The sequence below is a fragment of the Ailuropoda melanoleuca genome, chromosome 3 (assembly GCF_002007445.2).
Source record: "Ailuropoda melanoleuca isolate Jingjing chromosome 3, ASM200744v2, whole genome shotgun sequence".
Taxonomy (NCBI): domain Eukaryota; kingdom Metazoa; phylum Chordata; class Mammalia; order Carnivora; family Ursidae; genus Ailuropoda; species Ailuropoda melanoleuca.
In genome coordinates this window covers 106251786-106272159 of record NC_048220.1, presented here as the reverse complement: position 1 = coordinate 106272159, position 20374 = coordinate 106251786, and the positions used below count along the sequence as shown (strand labels likewise).

General features: G+C 44.8%; 1 protein-coding gene across 7 annotated transcripts in view; it reads right to left on the bottom strand.

Annotated features, from left to right (window-relative positions):
* PDE6A (phosphodiesterase 6A) overlaps positions 1–20374 on the bottom strand; it is a 68755-nt gene that overhangs the window by 47948 nt on the left and 433 nt on the right. For 3 of the 7 annotated variants that reach the window (XM_034656887.1, XM_034656892.1, XM_034656893.1), the window contains exons 2-6: positions 19842–20001; positions 9693–9874; positions 8587–9199; positions 879–1031; positions 49–138 (exon numbers count right to left, since the gene is read on the bottom strand). In XM_034656887.1, coding sequence (XP_034512778.1) covers positions 49–138; positions 879–1031; positions 8587–9060 — 717 coding nt within the window. In that variant the 5' untranslated portion in view covers positions 9061–9199; positions 9693–9874; positions 19842–20001. Of the gene's footprint in view, positions 1–48; positions 139–878; positions 1032–8586; positions 9671–9692; positions 9875–19841; positions 20002–20374 lie in introns of those variants that run through there. The other 4 variants (XM_034656891.1, XM_034656889.1, XM_034656894.1 and 1 more) reach the window with 4 other exon arrangements.

The window sequence follows — 20374 nt, the reverse complement described above, 5'->3', positions numbered from 1 at the left end:
TCAGTAAAAAGACATGTTCGGTCCATTCCCTTGAGCCAAACCCTTTACCTGGCCACGCCGAGTCTCACAGTTGTGCAGATAACTCAGGTGGTATACCTTCATGATTAGATTTGCAAAATTGAGGTACTTGAGAAGAATCTGGAAGTCAAACAGCATGAGGGGAAATAGATGAGAAGGAGAAATCCCTCCTCTGGCCACTTCTATCATCAGCAAATATTTGAATATTTTAAAATCATCAGAGGCAATTTGAGCAGACGGATCATGGAATGTTGATTCATAAAATATTGCATTATAAGAGTGTAAAACTCCTAGAGTGTAGACTGTCAATGTTCATAAGATGTATTAATGAAAAATTGCTACCATTTATTGAGTTTGCTGTCCCTGTGGTAAGTCATCTAGGTATGTTCTCTTATCTGACCATCACAAGTATCCCTAGAGATGGATACTGTAAAATTAGGCCCATTTTACAGATAAGAAAACTGAGGCTCAGAGGTGCCTAGCTGGCTTAGTTGGTAGAGCATCTGACTCTTGATCTCAAGGTCCTGAGTTCAAGCCCCATATTGGGCACGGAGCCTACTTAAAACAAAAACAAAAACAAATACACAAAAACCCCCTGAGGTTTAAAGAAATTATGTAACTTGCCCAAGTCAAACAGCTAGGTATTAGCAGAGCCAAGACAATTATCCCTGTACTCCGGGCTCCAGAGCCCAACATCCTAACTATTACCCTGTCCTGTCTCCCTTAGAAAGCATCACACTAATTCCCTTATCTTACAGATGGGGAAACCAAGGCCAGGCCAAGTAACAAGGTTCAGGGGACTTCTCGAGCTAGGAGAGCTGCTAGCATGACCACCCCGGCAGTTTCTAAAGCATTCTTACCTCTTCATCTGTCTTGGTGAAGTGGGGCCCGTCCACTTTGTTCACAGCCATGATTATGGCCACCACATCCTTCCCATTCATTATGGGGGAAGCCAAGATGTTCTTGGTCTGGTACTCTGTGAGGGTGTCCACGAAGTCACAGAAATGCTCATCCTGAAGGGAGACAGAGACAGGCATGGGTGGGCAGAGGAAGAGCAAAGATAGTAAAACAGCCCGGAGCCACATGTGCCCATGGTAGGTGGTGGGAGGAGGGGACTCGCTATTATCTTTTGACAAGAGAATGAAGACATTTCCATCTACTTCTGTTCAGCAAGGGCAATGCAATCAGGGGTGATTTCTGCCCTGGAGGCCTCCAAAATCCAGTAGGAGAAAGTCTGAGAATCAACTTACTAAGGACTGTAGAGGAGATGCGAGCAAAGCTCTGTGGGGGCCTGAGGATGGGGGGCACTGACTTTGCCTGGGGAGGGGTGCTAGAAAAGCCTCTCTTGAGGTGATAGCAGTTAAGCCCAAAATAGAAACTTGAGTGAGGAAAAGACTCTAGTGAGGAGAATAATCACAATTGCTAGCAGGTATCACGTGTGGTATTTTACTTGTATCAACTCACTTTAATACTATGAGGTGGGGACCCTGAGTAGCCCATTCTCTACAAAGGGAAACTGAGACTCCAGAGAGTTAATGTGACTTGCTGTGTGTGTGTGTATGTGTGTGTGTGTGTGTGTGTGTGTGTGTGTGCGCGCGCGCATGCGCGCATGTGTGTGTCCAGAACCTGCCCTCAGCTCTGCTGCCTTTAAGGGAAGCCTCGGTAAGGGTAGACCTGGGTGCTGGTCATTGAACAAAAGAACTTGGTACTTCCAGCTTTTTGAGCAATTCAGTTCTAGCACCACGCAATCAGTCCAAAGGATATCCCTATCCCACAGGTCTTAATGGAAGCCCCATCGTGTGTCAGGCCTTATGCTGAGCGCTAGGGATACAAGGGAGACTAAGTTTCAGGTCCCCTCACGGACAAATCAATAATAGTAATACAGGACCTAGGGCTTGGCTCAAAGCTGGGGGAGTACAGAGGAGTACACATCCTGGCCCCCCACCCCTAAAGCAGCCTGGGAGGCCAGCACAGGGCAGAAAGAAGAGAGAAAGCCTGAACTGTTGTCTTAAATCCAAAAGAAGCCATCTTTCTGTTTCTTGGTAGCACTATGAGTTCTCCCAACCATCAGCGTTGCTTGGGACACGAGCCAGCCCAGAAATGCATAGTTCGTGCTGTTCTGAGAAAGGACGCATATTTCATAGAGCCGATTCACACAGCTTTTCTAGAATTGAGTGTGCAAAACCTTTCCCACAATAGAGAAATTCAGAGAGTAATGGTCTGCATCTATGGATTTCTCCAGCAGGAGTGGGATTAGACAGACAGGCAACAGCCCTGTTGTCAGTGAAGGTGTCTCAAACCAGGTGAAGGGTACAGGAATTAAGAGAAGCCTGGAGGGCTCTACTTGAATTAGCAACAGAGGATTAAGCAAAATCTCTAAAGAGGCATTAGTCATGAACAGTTTTCCATGTCATTCTCTAAGGACACGGATAAATCCCTACACACAGGCCTGGGTGGGGCATGTTCAGATTCATTTCATGAAACCATTCCATCTTGCAAAATTCACTTCTATCAAGGAAAACAATACTTGGGCCTTACCTGCATCTGAAGCAGATGTTACCAAATCTACCAGAACCCTCTTTCTCACTGAGAGCCCCAGAACTCTCTCACGAGTAATACAGCTGCCAGCTCACTGGTGTTTGCACAATCACTGCCATCCTTATATTTTCAGCCTAGAAAGTGTGCTACACGACCATGTCACAGAAACTCAGATTATCAAAAGCAGAAGGGGCCTTAGAAGCCATTTAACTCCAACTGTTTATTTTAAAGTCCGGGGACGCAGAGGCCCAGCTTAGGGAAAGCCCAGAGTCATTCATTCATTCAGTTAGCATTCACGGAGCACCATTTATGCTGAGCACCGTTCTAGACCCTGCGGTTACGGCCGCGAACAAGGGAGGCTTCTCTGTAGAGGTGAGGCTGAGAGCTGAAGTTTCAGGGGAGCTGGGTGGATGGAACACATTCTAAGCAGGGAGCACAGGGAGTGCAAAGGCCAGGAGGGGGCAGTGACTTGGCCCAACTGAGAAAGAGAAAGAAGACCAGAGTCTCTGAAGCACAGCAAGGGAGAGGGAGAGTGGAGAGCAAGGAAGTCTGACAGGTGGGCAGGGGCCCCTTCCGGCTGAGCCTTGGAGGCCACTGTGAACAGTTTTGATTCTATTGCAATGCAACTCAAGATGACTTCTCATTCTCAGAAATCCCAATTCCTCTTTTCAAACCTTCACGGTGCCAAGCTCCGTTGTGTCCCTTGGTGAGATCTACTGTTTATGGAGCAAACAATGATATACGCAGTCTCCGACCCTATGACTTAATCTCTTATCTCATTAACTCTCACATCAGCCCCGTCACATAGTTGTCTATAGACAACTCCCTTGCTGGCAAGTGGGACAGCCATTCATTCACTGGTTTATATATTGATACACTGATGAACTGATTGATTCTTTCATTCATTCATATTTACTGAAAACAGGCTCTGTGAGAAGCACTGGATATGCCAAGACCAATAAGAAAGAAGAGGTTGGGGCGCCTGGGTGGCACAGCGGTTAAGCGTCTGCCTTCGGCTCAGGGCGTGGTCCCAGCGTTATGGGATCGAGCCCCACATCAGGCTCCTCTGCTATGAGCCTGCTTCTTCCTCTCCCACTCCCCCTGCTTGTGTTCCCTCTCTCGCTGGCTGTCTCTACCTCTGTCAAATAAATAAATAAAATCTTTAAAAAAAAAAAAAAAGAAAGAAGAGGTTGTCCTCACTGGGTTCTCACAGAATAATGGGAGCATCATATAATACATGAACCCACAATTCAAACCATAACGTGAAGGATGTCCCCACAGGATGCGTGAATGGGAGGGAGGGACTGGTTCTCTGAGGCTTCAGGGGGTCAGTCAGTACATTATCAGTAGTTGAAGATTCTCTGAGCCTCAGTTTGCCCTTTGGTAAAATCAGAGTGTTGGACTGGGTCCTCCACGAGGCTTCCTTCCAGTCTAGCATGCTGGGTTCTGGGTCTCCCACGCAGGGAGGGACAACATCTGTGAGAGTCTCTGGAAATGTGCTCTCAGGTTCAGCCTTCAGAAATGGGAATTGTCGTGTGTTGGAAAAACTCCCTGTTCTCCTTTCCTCTCACACTAGTAACACATTCACAACGCTCTGAGACAAGATGTGTAGGTGTTTTTCCCACACTGACCAGTTCTCTGACACCAGCTGACTGTCCAACGAATCAGCTGAGTTCTGACACCATCTCTCTGGAGTCAGCCTCAGACCCCGCAGATGAGAGTTCAATCCCACAAGACTGTCCCCACTTCAAACGCCAATCACAAGTCCCAGTTTGTCACCTATCTTTCTTTTTTTTTTTTTTAAAGATTTTATTTATTTATTCGACAGAGATAGAGACAGCCAGAAAGAGAGGGAACACAAGCAGGGGGAGTGGGAGAGGAAGAAGCAGGCTCATAGCAGAAGAGCCTGATGTGGGGCTCGATCCCATAACGCCGGGATCACGCCCTGAGCCGAAGGCAGACGCTCAACTGCTGTGCCACCCAGGCGCCCCTGTCACCTATCTTTCTGACTGGATGGCTGAGACCCCCTCCTTGGGTTTGATAATTGGCCAGAGCGGCTCACAGAACTCAGGGAAATACTCACATTTACAGGTTTATTGTATGATAAAGGACACAATAAAAGATACAGATAACCTGTCACATGAGGAGATACATAGGGTGAGATCCCAAAGGGTCTTGAGAGCAGGCACTTCTGGTCCCTAGAGTTGAGGTGCGCCACCCTCCTGGCACGTGCCTATGGTCACCAACCCGGAAACCCTCTGAACCCTGTTCTTTTGGGGATTTTTATGGAGGCTTCATCACATCTGCATGATTGACTATTGGCTCCATTTTCAGCCCATCTCCTGTGGTCAGAGAGTGAAGAGGTGGCCTGAAAGTTCCAACTTTGTAATCATAGCTTGAGCTTTCTGGTGATTGGCTCCATCCAGGAGCCCACCAAAAGTCATCTCTTTAGAACAAAAAACCATCTACCAGATAGGAAATTCCAAGGAATTTAGAAGCTCTATGTCAGATGCTCCTATCACTTATGAAATAATAAGAGTCTTAGGAGTTCTATGTCAGGAATCAGGACAAAGATCAAACAAATATTTCTTTTTATAAATCACAATATCACAGCCAACTGGGCAAGGGTCATCATTTATTAATTCATGTAATCATCTGTAATGAAATGAGTACCCACTCTGTCCCAGGCACTGGACTAGGTGCCAGGGACCAGTGGCAAATAAACCAGACAGGAACAGGCAGGCCTTGTGGGCTTTCCTAAGGCAAAAGGATAAAGAGTACAAATATTGAAGGGCTAGTAGGGTTGCCAGATTTAGCAAATAGATACAAGATGCCTAGTTAAATTTGAATTCCAAGTAAATAAATACTTTTTAAAGTATAAGTATATCCTAAATATTGCATGGGATGTACTTATACTAAAATATTTGTTTATCTAAAATTCAAATTTTACTGGGAATCCTATATTTTATCCAGCAATCCTAATGGCAAATCTTCCTGAGGAGATCCCAAGGTTGAGCAGGAATTTGCTGGGACACGGGGAGTTATATTACAACCCTGGGAAACTTCTTCATTCATGGGTTCACATTTCAAAACTCCAGTGATTGTAACCATGGCCCAAGTGTTTTGAGGGTGCTGAAGGCTATCACTTGTTGATGGGACAGGGTCAACCCAGACCACAGTCTATACCATCTTCCTCCTCCTCCACGCAGCCTCCAGTCAATATCCAGAGTCCCGAACAGAGCAAGGTTCCTCAAGGAGGGAGCACACACAGGCAAATGCTGAGTACCAAGGCTTGCTGGCCTGGAAGCAAACTGCACCCCCCAGGCCTGAGTCACCAGCCAGGGAGACCAACCCAGGCTCAAAAGCTTCCAGGGAAGCGCAGGCATTCCTTCCAGAGTGAACTTTGGGTCTGAGCAGGAAATAGCAGGCGTTCCCTTAGCACAGGGGCTCAGCAAACCCTTAGACGAGGGTACGTCAGCATCAGAACACCGGCCTAAATCCTCAGTCCCTCAACACCAGGATTGACAGAAATCTTAGCACCTCTCTTCTGTTTTTCCCACCAACAGAATCTAAACTGAAAGTTCCAGAAGGGCAGGACTGGATTCTTCTCCAAATCCCACCCAGACCTGGTACACCATCCATCCCTTAGAAAAGACCCTTAATAACCACAGAACAGTAATAATAATAATAAGGAGCGGCCAAAAGCAGCACTACAATGTGCCAAAAACCTTGCTAGACAGGAAATAATTCACTTCTTTGATCGTACAACAACACTGCACAGTAGGTATTCTCGCCCCATTTTATAAATGAGGAAGTGAGCCCAGGCCGGCTCAACAATAAGGCAAGGCACTATTCTTAGAAAGTCACAGTCATGATTCACACCCAGATGTGACCTCAAAGCTTAACCTCTTAATTCTCTGCTCTACGATTGGAAATGACCACTGATAAACAGCACCTGAAATGCCCTCATTTTATAGATAAGGAGGAAGTACGGCAGAGCAGTGAAAAGTGTGGGCACAAGGCCAGAGTGCCTGGGTTCAATTACCCACTTTGTCACTTTCTGTCAGAGTGGCTCTGAGCAAGTTATTATCCTTTCTGGGTCTTAGTTTCACCATCTGTGAAAAAGGGATAATCAGCTATGCTATAAGATTGTGGAAATCCACGTTGGCTGCCATTAAAGTCTAGAGAGAGTTGAAGGGAAAACAGACTCCAGGCTAGTTGAAAGCCCTCTGGCCGCGGAAACATTCCCCCCCCACACCCACCCTTGGATGTCCAAGGGGAAACAGGGGAAAGATGAGCCCCATGGGAGATCCAGCCCAGTGGATTTCAAGGAAAACTATCTCCTACAGAGGCGGAGGTCTGTGCTTCTTATCTTGTCCAGGAACCCAAGTCAAAGAGATGACCCATTCGAATTCCTGCATTTGTGGATGGGAAGTCCTGGCTCTGCCCTAACTCCTTGGTCACTTTGGACAGGCCACTTCTCAAGCTCTCTGACTCTAGGCTCCTCAGCTATTAAATAAGGCAGATGGATGAGATAATTTCTGGAGCCTCCTCTCTCCCCTTTTAACTTTATGACCCTTAATCTGAAACAAGGCCAGCGGTAAGGTGAGCATAGTACAAAACGTCCAGGCTGCATCTTGGAAATGCCTGAACACAGGCTCTTGGTTTGGTCAGTGCTGCTGACTAGGCGTGGGCCCTGCTATAATGGGGCGAACATTCTTTTGGGCAAGGCAGGTGTTAAAGAAACTGAGTATAATTACCTGATGGTGAGTCTTTAATGCCAAATATTTACTGAGCTTCTGTTTTGTGCCAGACATTTGCTGGGATACAGTGGAGAATAAGGCAGCATGGTCCCTGGCCCCTCAGGCTTATTATGATAAATGGTTTTAGGAAGAAAACTGTAACAGAGGGATCTGGGAGGGCCTCCTGGAAGAAGTGACCTATAAGTTGAGATCCAAAGAATAAGTAGGAGCTGGCCCCTGGGGCAGAGAGCCATGGGGAGAACTATATGAAGTGTTTTGTCCTGGTGATCAAAGAGGTCTTTATCAGAGCTGCCAGGTGAATCTCATGGAATGCTGGACTCAGAAACAAGAGCCAAGCGCTTAACCAGTGGTACTATTAACATTTCCAATAACGAGACAGACCGCCATCATATGTCTCCTGATGTAATGCACAAAGACAACAACATCACTCCAGGATACGGCTGATAGAAACGCACGACCCCGAATCTAATCATGAAAACACAGATGAAGCCCAAATGGAGAGACATTTCTGCAAAGTATTTGGCCTGCACCCTTCAAAAACATCAGCATCGTGGAAAACAATACAGACCGAGGAACTGTTTCAGATTTGAGGGGACTACAGAGATAGTGCTATCTGGGTATAATTGAGGTGAATGGCAAAAAGTGAACCTGGGTTGTTTATTAGATAATAGTATTGCCTTGGAGCGCCTGGGTGGCACAGTGGTTAAGCGTCTGCCTTCGGCTCAGGGTGTGATCCCGGCATTATGGGATTGAGCCCCACATCAGGCTCCTCCGCTATGAGCCTGCTTCTTCCTCTCCCACTCCCCCTGCTTGTGTTCCCTCTCTCGCTGGCTGTCTCTGTCACTGTCAAATAAATTTAAAAAAAAAGATAATAGTATTGCCTCAATGCTACGTTTCCTGCATTTGATCACTGTACTGTGGATACGTAAGAAACGTCCTTGTTGTGGAAATACACAGCATGTTGTCTGCTACTGACTCGCAAATGGGTCAGAAAAAATGGAGAGAGAAAGCAAATGTGACGAGCGAACAGCTGGTGAATTTGGATGAAAGATGTATAATATAGTTCTCTGTACTATTTTTTAACTCTTCTGTTAGGTTTGGAATTTTTTTTCCCAAATAAAATGTTAGAAGTAAATAAATTAAAAGAAGTGCCAAACTATGAGGAGCCCAGTATTGATGGCCAGCAGTTCCCCACCCCACTTGCACCCCCTCCAGAACCCCATGGAAGAATGCCTCCCTGCCCCCCTTCTTATGGGGAAGAGGGTACCTCTTCTGTGTTGAGGACATTGGCGATCTTTTTAGAGTGTGCGACGTGACCCACGACGCCCATGTCCAGGGGGAACACAATCTCGGAGTCGGGCACCACCAGGCATTCCTCAAGAACAGCATCCTTGTGGACGTTGAAGAGCCGGGTGGCTAGCTCTGCGATGCCATTTCGGACCCTGTACATGAACAGGCTCATGCGGTCTGCCCGCAGAAGGAAGCTCAGCTTCTTCATGACGTTGAAGATGCATCTCTCCGCCTGCAAATTCTCCTGGAAGTCCCGCAGGAGGTCGAAGATGACTTCACTCTCCTCCACACTGCTCAGCGAGTGGTAGTTGCTGAAGTCCACGGCTGCCTCCTTGGCCCCCAGCAGCTCTGAGATGACCTTGGCCCGGTAGCGGTGGTTGTAGCACTGTTTGGCAAACATGATATTCGAGTCCAGGAACTTCTCCACCTGCTCCGCCGTCACCTCGCCCATGGCTCCAATCCCACTGGCTACCCCCGTAGAGAGGCTCAAGCTGGCCTTCCCAGGGAAGTCTGTGGCAAAACGGGGTCAAGAAGGGTTTCGTGCCAAGCTGGGCTTCTGTGGGTCTGGCTGGTGGATCTCGCAGCTGTGGCTGCAGAGGTGAGGGAGAGAGCTTGGGAGATTAAATCATTAATATTTCTCGAGAACAAGGATTATGAGGATCAGAAGTTTCCAGAGGCTGCCGGGCCCCAGATTTGGGGAGGGGGGGGAGGTGAGGGTTTCCTTTCACCTTGGCCTAACAGCTGAGAAGGGATTTCTAGACAGAGCCGGAGGTGGGCCAAACTAAAAACAACCCCAAAGCAGAGACTGCCAACGGGCAGCACAGGGAAGACCCGCTACTGTACGTGTGTTTTCCTTCAACGTTTGACACAGAAGCCTACATACGCTGTTGAGGAGATTCGTTCAGCGTCTGCTGGAGAATCGGAACATCTAACAACTCTGTGCCCGCTTTCCTCCCTGGCAGGAATGACTGGAGCTGAGAGGGACGGCGCACTCCGCTCCCAGCGCCCTCTTCCCCCTCACGCCACCCTTCTGCGCATTCTTTCCCGGTGCCTCCCCAGCACGGCCTCACTGCGCATGCTCACCATTCAGCCTGCTTCCGCGTGTACATTACGGGTCTGGCACTTATGGGGCCCGATTTCAGAATCTGCATCAAAGTGTTTCCCAGCTTTAGATGTCAACGATCCTTTAATTTCAGAATTCAAGGGGCCCTCGTAAAAATAACGCCGTTCATATTTTTTTCTTTTATTACAAAAATACATGTTCACTGTAGAAAATACACAAAGAAGATCATTAAAGTCACCATCATAATCTTGCTACTCAGAGGTAACTTCTAGTGATCATTTTCGTTTCTGTCCTTTCTGTAGAGCCTCGCTTTTAAAATCTATTTCCCTTAAACCTTTCCCCCGCCCCCATCTTTCTCTTGGCACTTTAATGTGGTTTTTCTGGATACAATCTCTTTTTGGATTGTCAGTCAGAAATGCACACGTAGTCTAGTTGCTGTCAGCTCTTTTTGAATCTTGAAATACCAGAATCTTCCCTGAAGTACCCTCTAGTACACCAGGGGAGGAGGAGAACATTTTCTTTCTGATGAAATGTACGTTCATTTCTGTGAATATGCCTAAGAAAGCCTGGTGTCTCTATGTTATAAACACTGTGGAATGCAGGCTAATAGACTGTTGCTGGCACTCTGAACTTTGCAAACGAACTTTAATGGAAAGTAGATTACTTCCTTTATTGTAGTGTGTAGTAAATTCTTAGAGTATTGTGCCCATTCAGCACTGTGTCTACAGGTGACCCCTTGGTCTGGCAGGCCACGCAGCAACCTGAATTTCTAAATTCTCACCATAAATAATGTGAGCCATCTGTCTGGAATGCTCTTCCCCAGCTCTCTGCACACCAGCTCCTTCTCAACCTCAAGGTCTCAGCTCACGCTAATCATCCCTTGTCATCTTATCCCTAGTAGTACCCTCCCCAGGTCCTGCCTGTCACATCATCCTATTTCTTTCTTTTATTGCATTTATTACTGTTAGAAATTATGTTTTTTTTTGTTTGTTTGTTTGTTTCTTTGTCGTTTGTCTTCACATCTAGATTGTGAGTTGCATAAGGCAGGGACCCGCCAGGGCGGATTCCCTAGGCCTTGCAGTGCTGTCTGGCACATTCTTGATGCGCAGTAANGTTTTTTTTTGTTTGTTTGTTTCTTTGTCGTTTGTCTTCACATCTAGATTGTGAGTTGCAAAAGGCAGGGACCCGCCAGGGCGGATTCCCTAGGCCTTGCAGTGCTGTCTGGCACATTCTTGATGCGCAGTAAAACATTGTTTTAATTGTAAGTCTGGAACGGTTAATTTTATATGCCAACTTGACAGGGTAAGGAATACACAAATAGCTGGTAAAACATTACTTCCAGGTGTGTCTATGAGGGTGTTTTTTACAAGAGATTGGCACTTGAATCAGAAGGCTAAGTAATGCAGATCACCCTCACTAGTAGGGTGGGCATCATCCAATCAGGAGAGGGCCTGACTAGAACAGAAAGGTGGAGGAAGGGTGAATGTGCCCTCTACCTGAACTGGGACTTCCCTCTTCTCCTGCCCTTGGATATTGGCACCCCTGGTCCTCAGATTCAGACTAGGACTTACACCTTTGGTCCCCTGGCTCTCAGGCCTTTGGACGCAGACTAAATTATACCAATGGATTTCCTGGTTCTCCAGTTTGCAGACAGCAGATTGTGGGACCATAACCACGTGAGCCAATTCTCCAGAGAACCCTGACTCATACAAAATAAAAACTCCCATATATTCTTGAGTACAATTTAGAAAAGACAAGAAGACACAAAGGAAAAATACTGAAATTAAATGTAATCCCAGATATTACCACTGCAATACTTTTTTGGATATTTTAAAATACAGACTATATATATATATATATATATATATATATATATACATACATACATATTCTCCAGGAAAATATTAAAATTCATATTATTTATAAGATTTAATATATATTTTAAAGATTTAGGTATAACTATAAATAATATATACATGTTGTCAACCTTGGCACTATCAACATTTTGGGCCCAGTAACTCTTTGTTGTGGAGACTGTCTTATATATTGTACAATGTTTAGCGACATCCCTGGCCTCCACCTACTAGACTAGAATTCTTCAAGTTGTGACAACCAAAAATGAATCCAGACATTTCCAAATGTCCCCTAGGGTCAAAATCACATCTGTTGAGAACCACCGCTCTACAGTTACACATTTAGGTTGTTTGTAATTTTCTAGCATTATAAACAATGCTGTAATGAACATCGTTCTATTTTTTAGTAAAAACACCTAGAGAGCTTACAGCCCTCTAAGCATTTGGATGAATAATGCTACTTTTGCTCTCCAAGGCTATACCAGAGTCTACGAGACTGTTCTTACCCCAACTCCTCCCCTCAGAAAGTAAGCAGTTTTTCTTAATCCTGGCATTAACAGATCTTCAGAATGTGGCCCCAATACTCTTTCTGCTTATTTTTTCACAATTTCTCAACAGGTACTCTAAGCTCCACTCTAGTGTTCTTCCTTCTTTCTGGTTTTTGCACCTTCATTCTTGCTGTGCCCTCTGCCTCTTCCTTCCACCCAGTCTAAATGCCATTCCCTCCATAGATTCTTTGAGACCCCAACTAGACTCTTTCCCTATTTGGAACCCCCAAGCTATTGGTTTCCTTCCATTTCAATGGGAGTGTCTACATTCTAGGCTATATTTCTTCTGCACATCTGTCCTCTCATCAAACTCAAGCTCTTTGAAGATGGAAGTAAAATTTTATCTCTTAAAATCTCCAAAAAAGCCCAGCCCAGGAGCTTTCTCATAATATACCAACTAGGCTTAGCTGCAACTGGGTTAGGAAGCAACTGCTTTGCAAGAAATCTACTTTTACCTTATTTTTCAATATGCCAGAATGAGGAAGTCAAGCCTGTTGAAAAATTTCAGTTCTAATTGTTGGGTAGGTACAGATAAGTGGGTATTTGCAGCGGGTGACCTCCTAACTTGCTTGCAGGCCTGATTTCAGATATTAGTGGAAGGAAATCTGAAGTTTCTTTCACCAGGAGCAGGGTCTACTGGTAGGGTTAGGAAAAAATTTTCTCTGTAGTCTAGTCTAAAAAAGAAACACATACTACTAGAAAGAAGAAAACAGGACTGCAGGCCCAGAATGCCACTGATTCATTCTGTGACCTTGAAAAAGTCCTGTCTTCTCTCAAGGTTTTGTTGATTTCCCTATCCATAAAAGATCTAATAATGTGTCCCAAACACTCCAGGATCCATGACTCTAGATGGGCTCAGAGTGAGGGAGGACTGACCAGGAATGGCTGACCTGTCCGTTCCTGACCATGAGCCTTGCTAGAGGATTCTTCTGAAAGAATAGCTGGAACTACTTATATAGAATAATCTCTAGTCCAAGATCCACATTTCATGGGTGAAGAAAGTGAAAAGTTTTGAAAAGTTAGGTGACTCAAGTCATAGGTGACTTAAAATTTTTGAAATTGAGATATAATTCATATGACATGAGTTTCACCATTTTAAAGTGTGCAATTCTGTGGTTTTTAGTGTATTTGTTACGGTATGCCACTGCTAATCTACTTTCTCATCATTTGGTGACCACTAAGCTGCTTTCTCTAATGGTTTGCCTCTTCTGGACATTTTATACAAATGGAATTATATAATATGTGGCCCTTTGTGTCCGACTACTTTCACTTAGCCTAATGTTTTCAAGGTTCAACCATGTTATAGCATGTATCAGAACTCCATCCCTCTTTATGGCTAAATAATGTTCCACTGTATAGATATACTATAGTTATATATTTTGTTTATCCATTTATTAGGTTTTTAAAAATCCATTTATTATTTGATGGATATTTGGGTTATTTTCACTTTGTGGCTGTTATGAACTTCCACTCACAAGTCTTTATATGGACATATATTTTCAATTCCATTGGGTATATACCCAGAAGTGTAATTGCTGGGTCCCTAGGTGATTTTAAGACTGTGAGTTTGGAGGTAAAAGGGGGGGGGGATAAAGAAAGAAATAGGACAAAGCAAGGAACCAAATGGGTCAAGAAAAGGCATTTGTGGAAAGGTTTTTTTTTGTTGAAAGAATAGGACTCTGACATTCAGGACCTACTTGAATGGGGATGGTTGGCATATTAGTGCCACAAATTCCATTACTGGGTGAAAGGTCTCCACAAGCTCCCACCATTCATCCCTCTTGTAAAGAGCAATAGTGAAGGAATGAAGGAACCAGGGATATTCCATTGGGAGGAAGCTCTGAAAGGCTGTTGGGTGTGGAGTGTGTGCCAGTTTGTTCAGAGAGGATCCAGGGAGTAGGACAGAAGTATAGGTTATTATAAGAAGGTAACACCCAGAGTGCTTAAGAGGTGGAGCTCAGGAGTCAGATCTGGGGCTGACCCTAGGCCTGTCATTTACTATTTGTGTAAATTATTTAATTTCTCCTGGACCTCATTTTGCTTATCTGTAAAATTAGAATGCTTTTACATGACTGCTGTGGAGATTGAGAAAGTTTATAGTGTAGTGCCAAGCTATGTATTACCCAGTGCATATTAAGTTGAACCCTATGAAATTGCCCCTATTTGACTATTTTTGTCCTACACAAACAGCAATTTCATAGGGTTCAATTTAATAGTAGTTATCCAGTCCTCATTGGTTATCATAACTTTCAGAGATGAACTGGATTACCTTGAAGAAAGTGCACTCCCTTGTCGTTGAAGGTACGTAAGCTGAGGACTTGTCAAAGAAGTTTCAAACACCAGCATTAGGAAGATGAGTCTGGGGCTAGCAAGTCAGTAAGGAAGCTGTTGCAATCTTCCCAGAGGAAAGGAACGGGTCTAGGATGGGGGTTGAGAGAGTGAAGAGAAGAGAGTAGGCATAGAAGCAAGAAGAAGGGTGTAGAAGACATCCTGGCTGACTGGGAAAGAGACCCATGAGAAAGAGTGGGGTAGGCCAGGGTAACTTGTGTGCTATTGGGGTCCTGGAGGAACTCGACACTGAGCCCCCTTCAGCACATTTCACTGGTGTCCAATGTCGACTTAGTCTCCATTTCCTGGTTGAAGGCCTTTCCTCTCCTGGCTTGCCAAACCCCATGTGCTAGGTGAAGCCACGAAAGAGAAGGCAGTTCCCTGGCTCCATCCTTATAATCACTGAAACAGTCTGGTTGGTCTCCACCCTCGTTTATATTTACCTTGGCTCATTCCCATGTTTCGCTTGTTCTTACCCTTGACCTACAGTTGTTATCAGTTCCTAAATGTCCGGTCATCTGTTGACTCAGTTACTCTATTCAACTACTTGGGTTACCTGTTGGTCTGTCCCTGAAACTTGGCTAGTCTGTGATGTTCTTCTTGTTTGACTTTGAGGGTCTAATATGGGTCAATGGATGAGCTTGGTAGAAGTTTGCCTGAGGGGGGCGCCTGGGTGGCACAGCGGTTGGGCGTCTGCCTTCGGCTCAGGGCGTGATCCCGGCATTATGGGATCGAGCCCCATATCAGGCTCTTCTGCCTATGAGCCTGCTTCTTCCTCTCCCACTCCCCTGCTTGTTCCCTCTCTCACTGGCTGTCTCTATCTCTATCGAATAAATAAATAAAATCTTTAAAAAAAAAAAAAAAGAAGTTTGCCTGAGGGCGTTTTAACCTTCCGTGCATTTTCCTAAAGCTAGGATTCTGAAAGGGATCTGTAACTCAAAGATAGTTAGGAACTCAGGAATCCTGAAAAGACAGGTGAAATTAGGTCCTAAATACCTGCCCTGTGACCACAGCAGTAGAAAGGCAACAGGCAGGAGAATACACCTGGGCTTTGGATCCAGAATGGGTTGAGTTTGAATCCTCTTCCTATCATTCACAAACTTTGACATTTGGCAGGTCACTTAATCTCTGGTCCCAATTTTCTCATTTGCAGTCTGTGGATAACAATGATACTTATAGAGCTGTTGTGAGGATTGGAGGCAGTGATTCTATTGAACTTGGTTGATGGCCAGTTCCCAATAAATGTAACCTTTAAGAATGATAGTGTAAGTCAAGTACAAGGCAGTGGTATTCATAGAAAGCAGAAGTAATGCAAATATATCTATTTTCCTATTCTTTTTTTTTAAACAGAAACTCTTATTTTTCTCTTTATAAAGTTATACATCTTGGTGTTGCAGGAAATTGAGAAAACACAGGCAAATAAAAAGAAGAGAGTGGTTAGCACCCAGAGAAACATTTTGATGTGTATCCTTCTTTTCTAATCATATAATTTTATAGAACTGTGATGAGGTAATATGCATTTTGTTTGTTTAATAATATACATAAACATCTTTCTGTGCCATTAAATATTTTTCTTTAATGGCCTCATTGACTTCCACTGGGTAGCTGAGTCATAACCTGTTTAACATTCTAGCTGTTGGTTATTTAGGCTGTTCCTAATTTTTTGGTACTCTCACTGAATATTTGTGTAGTGAAATCTTTACATACCTGCTTGATTATTTTCTTACCTTGTTATTAAAAGTCTTACCCAGAAAGACAGAACAATTTCACTACTAATCTTTGATATCCCCAAATGCAAGAGTTTAAGTAAAGAAATAATGGGAAAGTCAATATTTTAATGTAAAGATCATGTTCTATTTTGAATGACCATCTCCCGTAGCACCTGGCACATACCCGTGAAGGAACAAACCTGGGGAACTGGGGCTTGTGATTGCTGTGGGCCAGTCAAATAACATAATATTCTGTACCTAAATATTTGTAGGGAAAGTGACTTGTGCTCCTTCACCCTGGTGAAGAGTCACAAGCCTTTTCTTTCTCCACATTAAAGTTCTATGTTCCAAGCCTCCATCTCCCAATGCTGGCAAGATATTCAATCCAGATAATTATTTTGACTTCTGCCCCATCCCAGGTTCATGTGAAGGTCTGTTGGTCTAACTCAGTACAGCCAAAGAACAGCCCTCTGGCCTTTTGTTCACACTGATACCATAAATGTGCTCTTCATTCAGGTTGGTATGGCCCCTGAAAGGCCAACCGTTCTTCTTTTTGCAGGGGTTCAGGGGTCCTCCATCTCCCAGGGCAACCCAGGGCCACCCACATGGGAGGCTTTCCCACCTGCCCAGGGCAGAGAGAGGCCCAGATCCTTGCCACTCAAATGTCCTGCAAAGCCTAGCAGGACAAGGATCAACCTTGGGGAAGTTTTCAAAAATCTCCTTTCTCCCTGACTACTTGACTCTCCATTCTTTCCTCATCTGGGACAGTTCAGCATAATTTCCCTCAAAGGCCCAAAGTGAGAGGGGATCACTTCTTGAGCCTCAGAATGGTTATGTCCTATCCTGCCACACAGTGGCCCTGAGAGCTGAGTGATCAAAAGACCAAGCCCCTTTTAAGGAGTGGGGATAGGGGGCAGAGGAAAAACATTTATAATAGTTTAAAGTACCCTTTGTGATATTAAAATAATGGAAACAACATAAATGTCCCTCAATGCTGAAATCAATGACAGTGTACCCAAACATTGGAGTACTATTCAGCTGCTGTGACCAAACATGCCCCACCCCACATGTCCTTCTTACAATGTGACTTTGACACCTCTCCCATGGAGATTTGAAGTCTATTGCCCTCCCTTGAAATCAGTCAGGTTCGTTCTTTCTTTCTTTCTTTCTTTCTTTCTTTCTTTCTTTCTTTCTTTCTCTCTCTTTCCTTCCTCCCTTCTTTCCTTTCCTTTCCTTTTCTTTTATCCTTTCCTTTCCTTTCCTTTCCTTTCCTTTCCTTTCCTTTCCTTTCCTTTCCTTTCCTTTCCTTTCCTTTCCTTTCCTTTTCTTTCTTTTCTTTTCTTTTCTTTTCTTTTCTTTTCTTTTCTTTTCTTTTCTTTTAGGGTCCATGCCCAGCATGGAGCCCAATGTGGGGCTTGAACTCAAGACCCTGAGATTAAGACCTGAGCTGAAATCAAGAGTCAAACGCTTAACCGACTGAGACATCTAGGCGGCACCCCTTGGTCAGGCTTTTATGGCTTTCAACCAAATAAATGCAATAGAAGTGAAGCTACGTGCCTTTGGGGCTAGACTGTAAGAGGCTATACGGTGTCCTCTTTGTTTGCTGGAACACTGGCTCTTGAAGTCATTAGCTGTCATTTAAGCACAGACTGCTCTGAGACTGCCATAGCGTGAGGAAGCCCAAACTAGCCCACACAGAGAGCCACAAGGAGAGGTCCAGACAGCCTTCAGCTGCTTCGTCCCCATGCCCTGTCCCCAACCTGGCCACTATCTCACTATAGGTCTATGAGACACCACCCAGTCAAGCTCTGAGCAAACTCCTGACCCACAGAAATTGCAAATTAGCAAAATGATGACTGCTGTTTTAAGCCACTGAGTTTTGGAGTGATTCCTTAACTCAGCAATAGATAGCCAGAAAGCAGCTCTTTATGCACTGATATGGAACAGTCTTCAACATATAATATTAGTTTTTAAAAGGTGTGAAATAGTGTATATTGTATGTCCCTTTTGTTTGAAGAGATAGGGTCTAGTACCTGCATAGATCACTGGTTTGCCAACCCTCTGTGGGCATCAGAATCTCCTGGGGGGCTTTTAAAAATATCAATGCCTGAGTCCACTCTACTTGAATTTGATCATACTATCTGGGAATGGGACCCAAACATTGTTATCTTTTAAAAGTTCTCCAGGAGATTCGGATGGGTAGCCAGGACTGAGAACTGCTGGTATAGAATAACCGGAAGGTAACACAGGAAACTGGTGCTGTGTTTGCCTCCAGAAGGAACAATGGGGTAAGAATGGATAGTGTAGGAGAAAGACTTACTTTTCATCCTAAACTCTTTGATCTTTTAAATTTACTTGTACATGTTACCCGTTTTCAAGAACAATCAAATTTAAAAAAAGAAAAAAAGTGAAACACCCATAGCAGTGAAAATAAGTTGGAATAGCAAATCTGGACTAGCCTGTTCAATAATGGGAGTCAGCCTGGGGCCCCTTATAGCCAGGCCTCAGAGCAAGTGACCTGTCCTGCCTGGGAAGTGTGGCTGGTCAGGAAGGACTGCAGAGGTAATTCCTCAGGTGGCCTCTCACCTGAAATGACTTACTTGTCAACACCCTCACTTTAGTTACTCTTTGAAAAGCAGTTTGGGACAGAGTAACGGCTATAATACGTGATCCTCCAGGGGCCAGCACCTCTGCGAACTCGGAGACCAACAGGAGGGAAAATGCCCAGGCTTACATGGGAGGGGTCAAGAGACCTGGTTTCTGGCTGGCTGGGCAGCTGACCTGCTGTTATTGAGGAAAAGCAGATTAGGAGGGATTTGGCTATCTGTTTCACCTCTTAGATTCCTGCTGCAGGGACCTAGATCATTTAGGAAGGTAAGGTAGGAATGGCAGACCAAAGTCCACTTCCAGGGGCCCCTGGGGATATGTGTGGGGGGAGGCAGAGAGGCCCACCGCATTAAATAGCAGTTGGAGATGCTGAACTGGGAGGGAGAGAGGCACTAACTGACTGGTCTAAATCTTCCTCTCTAGCACCTTTCCCTTGCCTTGGGTCATAGCCACATGTTCTTGGGCTTTGGCATCTGGCTGCTGTCAGTTTAAAAATCTACCTCTGTCCCACCTCAAAATCCACTTCTGGCCAGTTGCATGACCTCTTAAGTAACTTAATATTCTGACCCTCAGTTTCCTCATCTGCAATGTGGATTTAAAAGTATGGAATAAGAGAAAGAAAGTCATAGCCATTATTAAATTATTAAATAGACACCGGTTTAATTGGTGTCTACTATATGCAAGGATGCACGGTAGATTCTCACATTTGGCCAACACAGTGGGTGTAGTGGTTAAGAATGAGCTTTGCTGTCAGATGTAACTAGGTTAAAATCATATTACTGTCACTTATTAACTGAGACCTTGGGCAAGTCACCCCTAACATCTCTGAGTCTCATTTCCTCACCTATAATGGGAGCATCATAGTATAACACCTCCTTGAGAGCTGCTATTAGGATTAAATAATGAATGTGAAGAGTTTTGTGCATCCAGAAATATACACCCCGAAATCAGCATCTGTTGCCACTGTAAGTTTGGCAGCCTACAGGGAGTTGGCAAAATACTCTACCCTTCTTGTCTTACTTGACCCTCTCCAGGACTAGGAAGGAGGGGCACGCTGGGTGTGAGGGGTGGTGGGGTATCAACTACCTTTGGAGAAGTGAGAACGCTGAGGCCTATTGACTAACCTCCAGTCACAAGGGACAGCATCAGGAGTAGAACCCAGGTGTTCTGCTTCCCAATATGGCTTCTGACTTCCGGAAGCTCTGGATCTGATGGTTGACAGAAACTTGAGGATCATCTCTAGACATGAAATGGAGTTCCTTAAAATTACTGTGAAGAGGTTCACTGGAAAGGGAAGGAAAGGAGGTTAACCATTTTGCTTCTTTCACAGGTGCCCTTGACCTTCCACTCCATCTAGTGCCCACCTCAACCCCTCCCCACCCCTGCAGGCTATAAACAAGAGGAAGAAAGAACGAATAAACATGTATTCAATATCAGAGAGTGCCCAGTTAGGGAGAAAATAATTAAAGCAGGATAACAGGATAGGATGTGACTGGGGAGAGAGAGTGGACTTTTAGGCTGCGACCTGAGATGAGAAAGAACCCAGGCATTAGGAACCAGTGTTCGGTCTCAAAAGAGAACAAGCTGGGCGGGCAAAGGAGCCCCGGATGGGTGGAGAGCACAGAGGGAAAGACAGATTTCCGGTGAGGAGAAAGGC